The sequence below is a fragment of the Eptatretus burgeri genome, chromosome 1 (assembly GCF_056783735.1).
Source record: "Eptatretus burgeri isolate ZD-2024b chromosome 1, Ebu_testis_v1, whole genome shotgun sequence".
NCBI classification, from domain to species: Eukaryota; Metazoa; Chordata; class Myxini; order Myxiniformes; family Myxinidae; genus Eptatretus; species Eptatretus burgeri.
Window position 1 is genome coordinate 56305131 of NC_140961.1, and position 13746 is coordinate 56318876.

At 43.6% G+C, this 13746-nt stretch overlaps 1 protein-coding gene across 3 annotated transcripts in view; it reads left to right on the plus strand.

The window, feature by feature from the left end:
- The first annotated feature begins 435 nt into the window (after nt 1-435).
- LOC147034541 (casein kinase I-like) overlaps nt 436-13746 on the plus strand; it is an 84662-nt gene continuing 71351 nt past the window's right edge. The window contains exons 1-2 of one of the 3 annotated variants that reach the window (XM_085885044.1): nt 436-584; nt 992-1088. In XM_085885044.1, the coding sequence (XP_085741170.1) occupies nt 1007-1088 (82 nt within the window). In that variant the 5' untranslated portion in view covers nt 436-584; nt 992-1006. Of the gene's footprint in view, nt 686-991; nt 1089-13746 lie in introns of all 3 variants that reach the window. The other 2 variants (XM_085885034.1, XM_085885028.1) reach the window with 2 other exon arrangements.

Below are 13746 nucleotides of genomic sequence, written 5' to 3' on the forward strand. Positions count from 1 at the left end.
ATGATAACATTGTAACAATTGATATATTAATTAATACTCATAATATTAACAACAATAATAATGACGAACGTACACAGCACATGTTGGCTTAGTGAAAAGGAAAGCTATCAATGCTCAATCAGGAGAGCGGGTAGGTATGCTACAAGGCCGCAAAGATGGATCAACGGTCCCAGTAGTTTATATTAAAAACAAAAAACAGCAAAATTATCGATTGCCGATGAAGCCGACCTGCACGTTGAAACCAAAATCTCCTCATGCATGAACGTCACATTTTTCTCGACCAGGGGGAGAAAGGAAGAGGAAATTGCACAGAAAATAAATATATGTTAAAAATTGCTTTATTTACTCCAGTTTCCGCTTGTTTTGGGGTCTTTATTGTGTTCACACGTCGCCTACAGCTCGCCGAAGCTTTTTGTCGACGCTGCACTGCGAATATGGTGCGGAGAAAGGAAGAAATAATGAATCAATAAATAATTTACAAGCAGGTGCCGAAGTAAAATCGAGAATTCGATATTTAATAATGAAATAAACGATACGCCCTACGTCGGCATTGAACGGGATGACGTCAACGCGTTTTGCGCAAGGTAAATAATGGCGGTAAGAGAGGGAGTGATATTCAGCTTCGCTTCTCGCGTCTGTGAATCCGGTGCATCGGAGCTGCGGGCGATGTACTAGACCTCCGAAGGTGGATGGGTCATATGCATGAGATTAAGGGCTGTCGGCTGGGCGAGAGATTTTTATTGTCGTTTTGTGATAAAAGCTCCAAAGGAGGAGCGAATAGCGGATTTGTACGTCGCGTCCTGGTGCTGATTTGTTAGAGCCCCACACCCCAGCACGATTTTCCTCCTGATTCCTCTGCTTCTGCTCCTCTTGACCTCCCACCGTTCTGTATGGACCTGTCCGCCAGGTCGCCTTTTTAAGAGGAACTTGTTTTCATCCTCACGACGTTCAGGCGTTTTTATTTACTTGGTTGTGCGCCTTCCGTTTCCAGGCTTCGCCCCAGAGGATGACGATGGATCTCAGAGTGGCCAATAAGTATCGCCTCGGCCGTAAGATCGGGAGCGGCTCCTTCGGAGACATTTACTTGGGTGAGTGACCTCCCTCACGCTGGTGTGTGTGTGTGTGTGTGTGTGTGTGTGTGTGTGTGTGTGTGTGTGTGTGTGTGTGTGTGTGTGTGTGTGTGTGTGTGTGTGTGTGTGTGTGTGTGTGTGTGTGTGTGTGTGTGTGTTCGTTCGGCGCTGTGGTGGCCAAAGATGTAATCAGAAATTCAGAGAGAGAGATAGATATATATAGATATATAGATATATATATATATATATATATATATATATATATATATATATATATATATATATATATATATTCAAGTACTCATCCCTCTAAATTAAGAGGAGAGGAGGGGAGAAATCAGGTTTTATTGATGACTCTTCACGAGGTCCCATGCCTCCCTTCCCTTCCCCCCCCCCCCCGGTGTACCATTCATTGTGGTGTTGAGGGGGGTGGGGTGTTAGTTATGAGGATGTTGGTAAGACAGGAATTTGTGCAATGTCCCACAGGGATTGACTGATCCATGGTTGACTCGTACTTTGATGTCAACATGTTCTGGTGTTTTGTGACGTTCTAACGAGACTTCGACCTTGTGACTCTCTCTTTTTTTAACTTTTTCTGAGGATGCCTTTTTCGAGTCTTGTTTACCCATCTTCCCCCACCCGATGGCCTCCTGATGGTGATACGCTTGGAGTGTTTGTTCAAACAGAGAGATGTTGACCTCGAAGTGAGCCTTCGGGTTGCGCTGGACAATGACGGGGCGTGGGCTTGTTTGGGCATTCGTGCAACACATGCCAAGTTAGTCATTTGTGGTGGAGTATCATTCAGAGGTGGTTCTGTGGTTGTTGTGCTTTATAAAGTTGTTCATGAGGGCATAACTTGTTTATGTTGTAGGTAAAAGCAATTGGATTGCTAAAAAGCATTTTTAGAGTTAAAGTGGGGGGGGGAGGGGTATCTTGGTGGAAATAACGGTTTTTCATTTGTTGCTTCCTGCAGTGTTATATTTTCTAAAGTATTTGTGCATTATGAATGGGATACATGATTTACGATGAAGGAATTGTCAGTCTTAGGCATTTATTTATTAAACATTTCAGTGCAATCACTTTCATCGAACATTAAATGTCAGTGTGTCTCCTCCATAACTCCAAAACTCTAAAACCTAGCAGCCTGAAACTTAGCATGCAAACTAAGAAAACTACATGGAAGTGCAAGAGTGAAAATTGCATGTTTGGGTCAATTAAAATATCCCCTTTCGAAGATAATTTACAGCTTTGTTTAGTTATATCCTTCATCAGGTGATCCTTGGCCACCTTGCTCTCTGGGTAACCTTGCTGGGGTCTGAAGCAGCCATGTTTTTTGGCCTGCTCAACCTTACCTTACCTTGACTTGGAACAGGCCACAACGATTTCTTAACAATAAAGTATTTATTTCCCCCCCCCCCCAACTTTCCACACTGGTATCAAATGCCTGTTCATCATAGCTATGAATCGCTGTATACATCGCTTTTGTTAGTACTATAGTTTGCAATTTTAGTGGGGTAAATTGGTGAAATGATCTTGCAAAAGTGGATACCAACATGCCATTTGGCACAAAGGGAGCTTTTTTTATATATAGATTAATATTTGAACGAGACCCAAACTGGCCGAATTCAGAATTGGGTGTAATTAAGCAAAATCCAAGATGGCCACCAAACGCTAATTAATCAGCATAAAAAAACAACCATTTCCATCAAATTATGTTTGATATTACTTGCATATGCTTTAATATCACCATATTTCATACATGATTCAAAGAAATTGAGTTTACATCTTGAAATGAGAGCGAGAGATGAACCTTCAGAGTTTAGGCTTTATTCCATTTGATTGGAGCCGCTTCTACGGGCACACCGGGGAATACAGGTTCAGCTAGGAGTACATAAGCAGTTACGTATACATGTGCGATTAATCATTGCAGACAATCCGCGTAAGCACGGAGTTCGATATAATCTCCATTCTCACCAGTCAATGAGCACCTTCAGTTAACGAGCATCAAGTGAACAGCCGATGTAAATGGCAATGCCCCGGGGACAACCACTCGTGCCGCAGAGACCTCCCCTTATACGCGAGACGCACAACATGTGATCCCGCGTCATGTCCCTCTATTCACCTCAATTCACCACATTCTCCTCACCTTTAAAATGTAACTAGGGGCCCATCTTACACACCATGATTGCTTTAGCACTATAGGAGTATACATTTCAAGCAACGCGGACTAATAGATCTACAGAAGCATACATGCCAAGCAGTGATTATTTTGAGTTGTAGGAGCATGGAAATGAGCATCGATATATGATATAATGGGCATATAGGAGCATGAGCAGCGAGAATGCCGATAATCCCCTTTACAGATTGAGTCGTCGAGGGGGCCTTATTCGTCGACCTCTCCGGGAGTAAACGGCAGTTTCACTTGAGGGAGACTCCCGATCCTCTTGGTGAGCCTCGACTTGTGCCGGGGATGACTCCTCGATCGCTCTCGGGTGGAACGCGGCAGCCCCGTCGCCCGGCGGAGTTCCTGGGGGGGAAATGTCAGAAGGAGGAGTGCCAGAAGGTGGTGTACCTGCGGGAGGAGCACCTGAGGGAGCCAGATGGCGAACCGACACAGTGGTCTCCCTGCCATCCGGGAGCCTGACATGAGCATACTCTGGATTAGTGTCAATGAGTTCGACCCCCTCCACCAGGGGTTCATACTTGCTTTGTCGTACCGGGCGTTTCATGAACACTGTACCGGGATGGGTCAGCCAGTTGGGCACCGTTTGACCGTCAACATAACGTCGTTGGTGAGTAAACATTCGTTCGTGAGGAGTGGCATTGGTGGACGTGCAGAGCAAAGAGCGTATGGAATTCAGAGCGTCGGGAAGGGTAACCTCCCACCGCTCGGGGCCCAGTCCTCTCGATTTCAGCGCCAGAGTTACGGCTTTCCAAATAACTCCATTATACCTTTCCACCTGCCCGTTTCCCTGTGGGTTGTAACCCGTCGTTCGACTAGTTGCTATGCCGAGCTCTAGTAGGAATTGTTTTAGCCCGGCCGACATGAAACACGGCCCTCTGTCTGAATGTATGTACGAAGGTCTCCTAAACATAGCGAAGAGGTCAGAGAGACATTTCACGACAGTGCCCGAGGTCATATCCGAGCACGGAAATGCGAAAGGGAACCTTGAATATTCATCAACAACGGTGAATATGTATCTGTTGTCTGTTTCGGTCGGCAGGGGCCCTTTGAAGTCGATGTTTAGTCTCTCGAAGGGGGAAGTGGCCTTGATCAGTCTGCCAGATGCCGCGCCAAAGAATCTGGGTTTTAGTTCAGCACAAACAGGGCATGAAGCATTCATTTGTTTAATATCTTCAACAGAATAGGGAAGATTTTGTCTGCGCACGAAATGTGCCATCCTGGTTACCCCCGGGTGGCACAGAGACACATGGAGGTCTTGCAAAGCCTGACTGATTGTTGCCGAACTGTAGACCCGAGAGAAGGTATCTGCAGCAGGGTTTTCTTTCCCGGGCCGGTAAACAATGTCGTAACTGTAGCAAGCTAGGTCTATCCGCCATCTCATAATTTTTTCATTCTTAATTTTTCCGTTATTTTTCCCATCAAACATGAATGCCACGGATCGTTGGTCCGTAACGAGCGTGAAGTGGTTTCCCAGTAAATAATGTCTCCATTTCCGCAGCGCTTCAACGATGGCGTACGCTTCCTTCTCTATCGCTGAGTGTCTCTGTTCGCTTCTAGAGAGAGTTCTCGAGAAGAACGCGACCGGCCGCCCAGACTGATTAAGTGTAGCAGCTATGGCGTGATTTGAAGCGTCGGTTTCCACCACGAAGGGCACCGAGCTGTCGATCGATAAAACCACGGACTTACTGATATCATCCTTGAGGTTGTGGAAAGCTCTTACAACAGCGGCATCTGGTGGAAAGTTTTTGCAATGCACTAGGGGATGTATTTTCTCGGAGTATTGCGAAATCCATCTTGCATAGTAAGCGAACATCCCGATCACCCGGCGCATTGCCTGCAGGTCCTGAGGAGGGGGTAGCTCACGGAGCAGGCGCAATCGCTCAGGATCAGGCTTAATTGTGCCGTCGGCTATCGTGTAGCCGAGAAGGTCAATTGACCTTGCCGAGAATACGCATTTCTCGTAGTTGAGAGTCAGATTATATTTTCTAGCAATGCTCAAGAATCTGTCCAGATTCCTATCATGTTCCCTCTGATCCCTACCGCACACTGTGACATTATCCACGTAAACAAAAGTGTCTTTGAGGTTTTCATCTGAGATGATGTCGTCCATAACCCGTTGGAAGCAAGCTACCCCATTTCGTGACACCGAAAGGTATTCTCCTGAATTGGTAGAGGTGCCTCCCTGCCTGGAATGCAGTGTAAGGTTTGTCTTCCTCTCGGATGGGAATTTGATGATAGGCGCTTCGCAAGTCGATGGTACTGAATACCTTATAATTGGCCACGCGTTCGACCATCTCATCTATGCGCGGCAGGGGGTAGGCGTCGAGTTGGGTGAAGCGATTGACCGTTTGGGAATAATCGACAACCATTCGTTTCTTATGGTTCTGACTGCTGGTTACTAACACCTGTGCGCGCCATGGCGAATCGCTCGGTTCTATAAATCCCTCTTCCAGTAATCGCTTGGTTTCCGAAGTGATGAAATTCATGTCAGCAGTGGTATATCGCCGCGATTTGATCGCTATCGGTTTGCAGACCGGCGACAAGTTAGCGAACAGCTGGTGGGACGTCACCTCCGCGGTGGTCAACGCATTTAAAATTAGACGAGGCTTGCTTCCTCCAAAGGGTATTTCGACGCTCGTGTGCTGCTTGAGGACATTATGACCCAGAATTACGTCTGCGCACAAATCACGAAGCACCAGTACCCTTACATCCCGATGCGTGTACCCTTTTACGTCCAATTCAACATTGCAGTACCCTCGTACGCGGGATTGTAGTGAGGTGGCGGCCATGCATACCGTATTGTCAGTCGGGTGGATTACCCATTTCCTGCCCTTCACTAGCGAGCTGTTGACGAAACTTTCAGAGCTACCGGTATCAATCAGTGCCTCAGCCATATGCCCGTTAATTCGTACGTTGATAATAGCCTTGGATAGATTCCCCGGGGAGGCTGCAGTTAATTTATTCTGCGAGTAGAGAGCCGCAGAAGTGGGTTTATTTCTCCTTAGAGTAGATTTACATACCCTGGCATAATGCCCTTTCTTGTCGCAATTCATGCATGTGGCATCTCTGGCGGGACATTTTTGACGAGGATGCCTTTTGTACCCACAAAAGAAGCATTTACCAACCGGAGCAGTTGCTGAGGAGTTTGACGTGGCCTGGGTATCCGGCTCCTCGGGTGTTTCTCCATCCCCTATGTCTGGCTGTGTCTGTGCCAGTGGGGTTCCTTGGGTTCCCATCGTAGCAGCGTTCATTAGCAGCATCGGTGTCCCAAATGACTCAGATTGCTGCTGAGCCGTATCCATCGCTCGTGCCTGATCGACTACCTTGTCAAGAGTGGGTTGCGCTTTCTCTAGTAAGCGTTGCCGTATGTGGGCTGATCTGAGTCCTTGGATGAATGCCTCCCGTGTGGCTTCCTTTCGGTGTTCCTCGGCGCTTACGGCCCGGAAGCTGCCGTCTTTTCCCAGCTGATTCAGAGCTTGCAGGAACTGATCGATTGTCTCCCCGGCTGCTTGCTTGCGTGTGTTGAGAAGATGTCGTATGTATACCTCGTTCTTGGGCTTCACGTAGAGCGCTTGCAGCACCTCGATCGCTGCTTCGTAAGTGTCGCACTCCGAGAAGAGCCTGTATACGCCGGGCGAGACATGATTCACGAGAGCGGCAAATTTGTCGGCTCCTTCCTCGATGATGGTCAGATAGTGTGAGAAGGAACAGAACCAATGCGACCATTTCATTTCTGCGTCAGTTGCGTTTGGGTCTGCGTCGAACCTCTCTGGTTTGTAGATCTTGTCCATCGTTGGTTGAGAGAGCCGAGAAAATCAAATGGAATAAATTGAAATGAGAGCGAGAGATGAACCTTCAGAGTTTAGGCTTTATTCCATTTGATTGGAGCCGCTTCTACGGGCACACCGGGGAATACAGGTTCAGCTAGGAGTACATAAGCAGTAACGTATACATGTGCGATTAATCATTGCAGACAATCCGCGTAAGCACGGAGTTCGATATAATCTCCATTCTCACCAGTCAATGAGCACCTTCAGTTAACGAGCATCAAGTGAACAGCCGATGTAAATGGCAATGCCCCGGGGACAACCACTCGTGCCGCAGAGACCTCCCCTTATACGCGAGACGCACAACATGTGATCCCGCGTCATGTCCCTCAATTCACCTCAATTCACCACACATCTAAAAAAAATAATTACTAATGGTATTTTAATTGGTTTAATTCCCATTATTTTGATTAAAAATTTAAATTGAAGTATTTCCAGATGTTAAATCTTTTACTCAGTCTACCTTTTGTCTGTGTTTATATACCCCAGAGAGGCATCATGGAAGGTAGCAAGACAATGTGAATATTGCAAATTATTAATTTAAAGGGCTCTTATGTATCTTATTGACACACAGATGCAGAAGAAATTCTGTCCAGCAATGCTATGTTCCTTCAATCCCGAGAACACTGTCGATCACAAGCACACAGATTTGTACATGGGAGGGAAGCTTTAATACACTTTCTTCTACCACTACATCATTTTTGGCAGTTACAGTGAAGGAGCTCTTGACGATGAACAGAGGCTTCGGACAGATTTGTCCAGTGGGGTACCATTCCTTGGTCAGTCTTCTTCCAATCCCACTGACATGCATTCGGTACCTCTGGCATCCTGATCAGACACTGCCCCCAAATGTGTCCTGCTTGCAAAGCTGCCCTTTTGCAGTGTTCTTATAATGCTGCTTTTGTGGGAGGGATATTTTCGATTTTCCGACTTCTCTTGGTGAAAAGCATTTGTCGGCATTGATTGATGTCAGTGCATGAACTTGTCCTGTCATACAAGACGACTGTGTACCTCTCCAGATGTGATATTTGACTCTCTGTTATTTCAGAAGGATTCATGGAGAGACTGATAAATGTGTCAGTGATTTCAAGGAATGCCTTCCACACCTTCCAGGCAGATTTCTTGCCATGCCCTGCAAATGCTGAAACTGTATCACAGCCGGTATAGGAATGCCAGTAAGGCAGAGCTGAACACATCTGTGGTCCCAAACTTCTGGCATACTGATGGATAGGGATGTAGCATTTATTTCTGCCCACTCCAATTGCTATCCATGATTCTTCAACACTAATTTGATGATGGGCCAAGATGGCTATGATAACAACATCAGAATCTACAGTCCTTATGAGTATTTTGCTGTGTTCTTCTCTAACAGCATGTTTGGCATGCAGAAGTAGACGCGAGTCTGCTTCCTCATGTCCACAAGGAGACAACTCTTCTGCCTCAAACGTACTAGATGATGACTTCACGTTGTCCAAATGTGTCACCACAACTGTTTTGGTTTCATCTTGGTCCTTTATCAAATCCTCTGCAAGAAGTTTGACTAATTCCTCTTTGTTATCGTCCACTTTGAGGAAGTTTCTCCAATTCTTAGGAATTCTTGTTGAGGGGGTCACCTTGACCTTTTTACCAATTCCCTGTCTCTCTCTGCAAGATTCCTTTAAGCTGTTTGGGAAGTATTGGTCAAATACCACATCTATTCTTGATGCCTTCCTGGAATTGCTCATAATTGCTGGTTTAAAGACATCTTTGCTGTATAGTGAAAAATTAACTGCCTTTCCAGGTGTTGCCATGTGAACAACAGCTGGTCCATCAATGAGTACAGCTGTATAATCTGGCTCAGCATACTCTGGCAATCCACATTGTTTGAGGCACTCCATGATTTCTGATTTAGTACCTTTCCTTAATTTTTCAAATTCTGAAAGGGATGGGGGGTAGGAATGGTTCTCATGGCTAAAGAAATCTTCCAAGTCCCCTTTCCGACTTTGGCATGCAATGAATAAGCGAGAAAATAAATGACAATCCTGAGTCAAAGCTGATACTTTCTGCTTTGCATTTCCTGTTGAGGGAGAATTTGGTTGCTTGAAAAGATGGAGCTTGTTCTTGCGAATGGCATCATGGATAGACACTTTGCTCTTTTCAAGTCTCTTTTGGACATGTGTTTGGTACTGGTCACTTCTATTCTTTGCTGCTATTTTCACAGATTCAACAGCCTTTTCTTCCAGAACATTTTTTTTTATCAATCAGAGACACAAGTGTATTTCCTTCTTGGTAAGGGTTTCCCACTTCTTTAAATATTTCTACAACATTTCTGATGTGTTTCTCAAAATGTTTCTGGAACGACTTTGTGTCTTCATGGTGAAATCCCTCTTCCACATTGCCATTTATTCCACACTCCTCTTCAAATTCGGTCACCATTCTGGCAATATCAGGTCCTGAAATCATCCATTTCATGAGAGCAAAAGGATTGTCCAGGATATCAACGGCACCTCCATCATGTTTCACATTTCTGTTATTCTGCTCGTGCACCTGATCATCTGAAAGACTAGAGAATGGCCTGTGGGATTTTTGAGTTACAAATTTTCCTTGCATAAACTCCTTGTATACATTTGGGTGCCTGGTCTTCAACTCTTTTAGACTCTTCACAAAAACAGGCAGCCATCTGGCATAGTAGACATGGTCAAGTGCAAACATCCATGGACATGATGAAATTGGCCTCACGAAGGCTTCTGACGAACATCAAAAGGATTGTCTCTAGGACAATCACTTGATACCAGTAAAGGAACTGGACAGATTCATCTGTTTGTTTTGTGACCCACTCATAAAACTCCAACTTCTCAAGGCTTGTATCCTTGTGACTTTCCCATGCTTTCCTCAAGAGGATAAACAATGATGCAACTGTCACCTGATGTACATTGCGAGACCTTTTTACATGGTTTCCTAAGATGGAGGACTCTGCTCTACCTGAAGTAGTCACATCTGCTTTCACCAAGATTTCATCCAGTCCACTCCCTCTTAGCCAGTCACCAATAACATGAAGCATTGCCATTTCAATATGGAGGCCTCCCATCATAACAATCACATGGTCTTCTCCATACTGGGTTGGCAGAAGCCACTGCACCTGCTTTGCCACAGCATACACAAGTTGGTCACATGTGACAATAGGCTGGTCTGGGTTCAGCTTGTTGCATACTAACTTAATTATATCAAAGGTATGGCGAACCATGGCTGGGGTCTGTACATATTCATTCAATAGAGGCAAGAGGAAAGATGTGCATTTTGGTCTTTGGACAAGTTGTAGGTTTGCATAGTATGCTGACCATGGAATCACACTGCATTCAGGTTTATTTGCAATGATTGCATGTGATAATTCATGAAGCCATTCAGAGGATTCCTCCACTGGATGTAGTAGGTTGTCATTATTATTCACATTTATCACAGCGAGAGGAGATTCTGCTTTTTTGCCCAACATAGGAGGTACATCTGTGTATGACTGGAAAATGACATGCTGGTCCCTTTGATGCTTGGTGCAAACTTGTGTTTATGTAAGACCTAGAAGAGATCTCCACATCTGGGTGTTGGATGAGAGAAATGCCTGTTCCGTGGAAAGCTTTAGTTGAAGTTGCTGAAGATGGGTTATGATCAATATTGTCTATGGATGGCTGAAGTTGTGAATATTTCAGCTTGTAATCCAGGTGGACAGACAATCTTTTCTTCAGCATATTGGCCACAGCGTAACTCAGTGACTGTTGCAGTTAGTTCGTGAACTCGGGAGTATGACACACACATAGACCTAACTTTGACAATTTGTCCACTAAGTCACGTTTGCGTGTCTCAGCATGCTTCATAAGGCCAATGTATAATGGTAGAGGGGTCTCACGATCTGGATGATGATGAATCTCTTTTACTGCCTCTTTTCGCTCACGTTTGATGCTGTTGAAACTTATCAGCTGTGATATTGACAAGGCTGCTTTACAGCTGTTAGGAGATCTTTCTGTATCAATATGGTACCCTTCAAGTAACATCTGAACTAGAGTAAATAATGTCATGGGAATAGATCTTTCTGGAAAATCATGAGTGAAAGAACCAGTGAAATTTGGAAATTCATCAAATAATCTGTTACGTATAACACCAGCTGCTCTTGATAGGATCATTCCCTCTTCTTCTGCTGAATTCTTCCAAGAATAAAAGATAGCTTCTCCCGGAGTATCTTCAAATACAAGAAGAATGTTTACCCTTTTTATGGGCTTGCAAATCAGGAATATATGTGAATTTTGTTTTTTAATCTTGTGGAATGAACCTTGTGCTCTGCATCTTCTACTCCAAAATCATTCATACGCTAGATGGTGAGTTTCACAATGTCTGCCAGTTTGAATACTGGAAGAGAATCAGATGTTTCATAGCGATCTTTGATGTAATGGATAATTTCATTGACTACAACTCCATAAAAGAGATAATCATCACTTTTTTGTTCTCTTGCTTTCTTCCTGTCAAAGGCTCTAACACGATTATTTAAGCCAGTCAAACAAATTTTATGGTACTTGGCATCACGAGCAAGCATTTCTCCCTCACTTAGTTTGGCCAGGAGTTTAGTATCACTGAGTTTTAGAGCAGCAGCGAACACTTTCTCATGAATTCCTGTAGTCTGTGTATTCACAAAATTGTTCTCACTGTCTTCCTTATTACAGAAAAAACAAGTATGCTGATTTGAGACCTTATTAAATGAAGATCTGGTCTTTAATTTCTCTCCTGAAGTTTCTGCCTCACTGTCCATCTTCCTTTTTAGGTCATCTCTACCGAGATGACCTAATAAAGCCAGACCAAATGTACGTCCGTCAATTTTTCTTTCCGATCTTGATGAAACTTAGTATGTGGGTAGAGGTCGATGAGTGTTGCACAACGATATAACTTTTGTCCGGGTTCAAGTTCAGGCAGGGTCAAGGTCACGTAAGTTATAAAAATCGCCATTTTCAAAACCTATCTCGTCTGCCATTCTACAAGATATTCGGCAACTGTTTATTGATTATGATAGTAAAAAATATTATCTTGTATCTAACCAAACAGATTTTTGAATTTCCGTCCCGTTTGGCCGCCACGTAACCTGGAAGATGGTCAAAAACACCTCCCGGTACAAATTGAACTTTTTACTTCCAATCTTGATGAAATTTGGTACGTGGGTAAAGGCCGATGAGTGATACCCAACGACATATTTCCCGGATTTGAGGTCAGGGTCAAGGTCACGAGGTCACGAAAGTTGTGAAAGTCGCCATTTTCAAAACCTATCTAGTCTGTCATTTTAGGACATATCTGGCAACGGTTCATCGATTTATGATAGTAAAAAAACATTATAGAGATGACCGTCACCCCCACACGGGGGTAATTTTATGTCTCTTTGCCTTAGTTTTATCATATTTATTTCTGCAGGATTTGTGATATTTGGCTTCTTTGCTAATGAATGTCTGCTCCAGGCCACACACATCTTTCATACTCTCCAGCTGAATGTTGTCTGGTAGAATCCCGAATTCATCAAAGAGCTGTAGATCTTCAGCGAGACTTGTGTAGCCGACCCCTTTGTGTGGACCATTATTGTTCATGGGACACACAAGCCGCTCTGATGTGTCTTCTTGGCACAGGCAACACTGGTCTCAGCATATAGGGACTGCATGTCTCACCAGTTGAGCTTGATCAAAATATTTACTTGTATCAAGAAATTCACATTTCCTTCTCTTTGACATCTGTAAACATATAAGTGTACTTTAATAATATGAAAATTAAATGTAAAATATTGCATTTATCAGAAAAAAATGTAATATACCTGCCAAAAAGTACAAAAAAAAAAAAAAATTCCAAGGTTTCCAAAATACTTTCAAATTTCCATACATAAAACAATTTTACATGTAATTAATACTAACTCTTTCAATCTACATTATGCAATATTTCATAAATCGCCCACATTAAAAAATCCTGAACCAAACCCCACACTTTCCCCAACCTAATATATGTAACAAATATTAAGATTATATATAAAAAGTAATTATCAAAAAAGCCATTATTGTATTTAAATTGTCATGGACTGTTACCTCTATTATAGGTGGTACAGAGCCCCATGAGAGTGAAACAGCAAAGAAAAGTTCTTTTCATTAAATAACAAGTGAAATCCTTCAATACAGCGCGTGTGGTGAAGCAAATGAGTACACTAATGTTAAAAATATGCAATTTATGCTTTTTCAGTTGAAAAACGATTAAAAAGCGTACTTAATATTTGAAATGTAAAAATCTTGTTATTATTGTGATAAGCACCTTTATATATAACAGAAGGAATGAAATCGTTCAATACAGCGTGGCAGGGGGCCGCAAAAGAATGATGGCATAAAAAGAACTTCGCTTTCAGCGTTCGGCGCGAAATGCGATGGTGGGCGGAAATGACGTCTTTCGTTCGTTTCTTACATGAGAGGGGAGCGTTTCTTGGTTTTTTCCGTCAAGCAATAAATTCAATGGTTTTCACATACAGTGGTACCTCGACTTACGAATGTCTCTACATACGAATGTTTCAGGTTACGAAGCGCCTGAACGGGAAAATATTGCCTCTAGTTACGAAGGCGTTTCAGGATACGAAGTCAAAAATACAGTACAGTACGCGCTGCTTTTCGCTGCTCCCAGAGTTTCC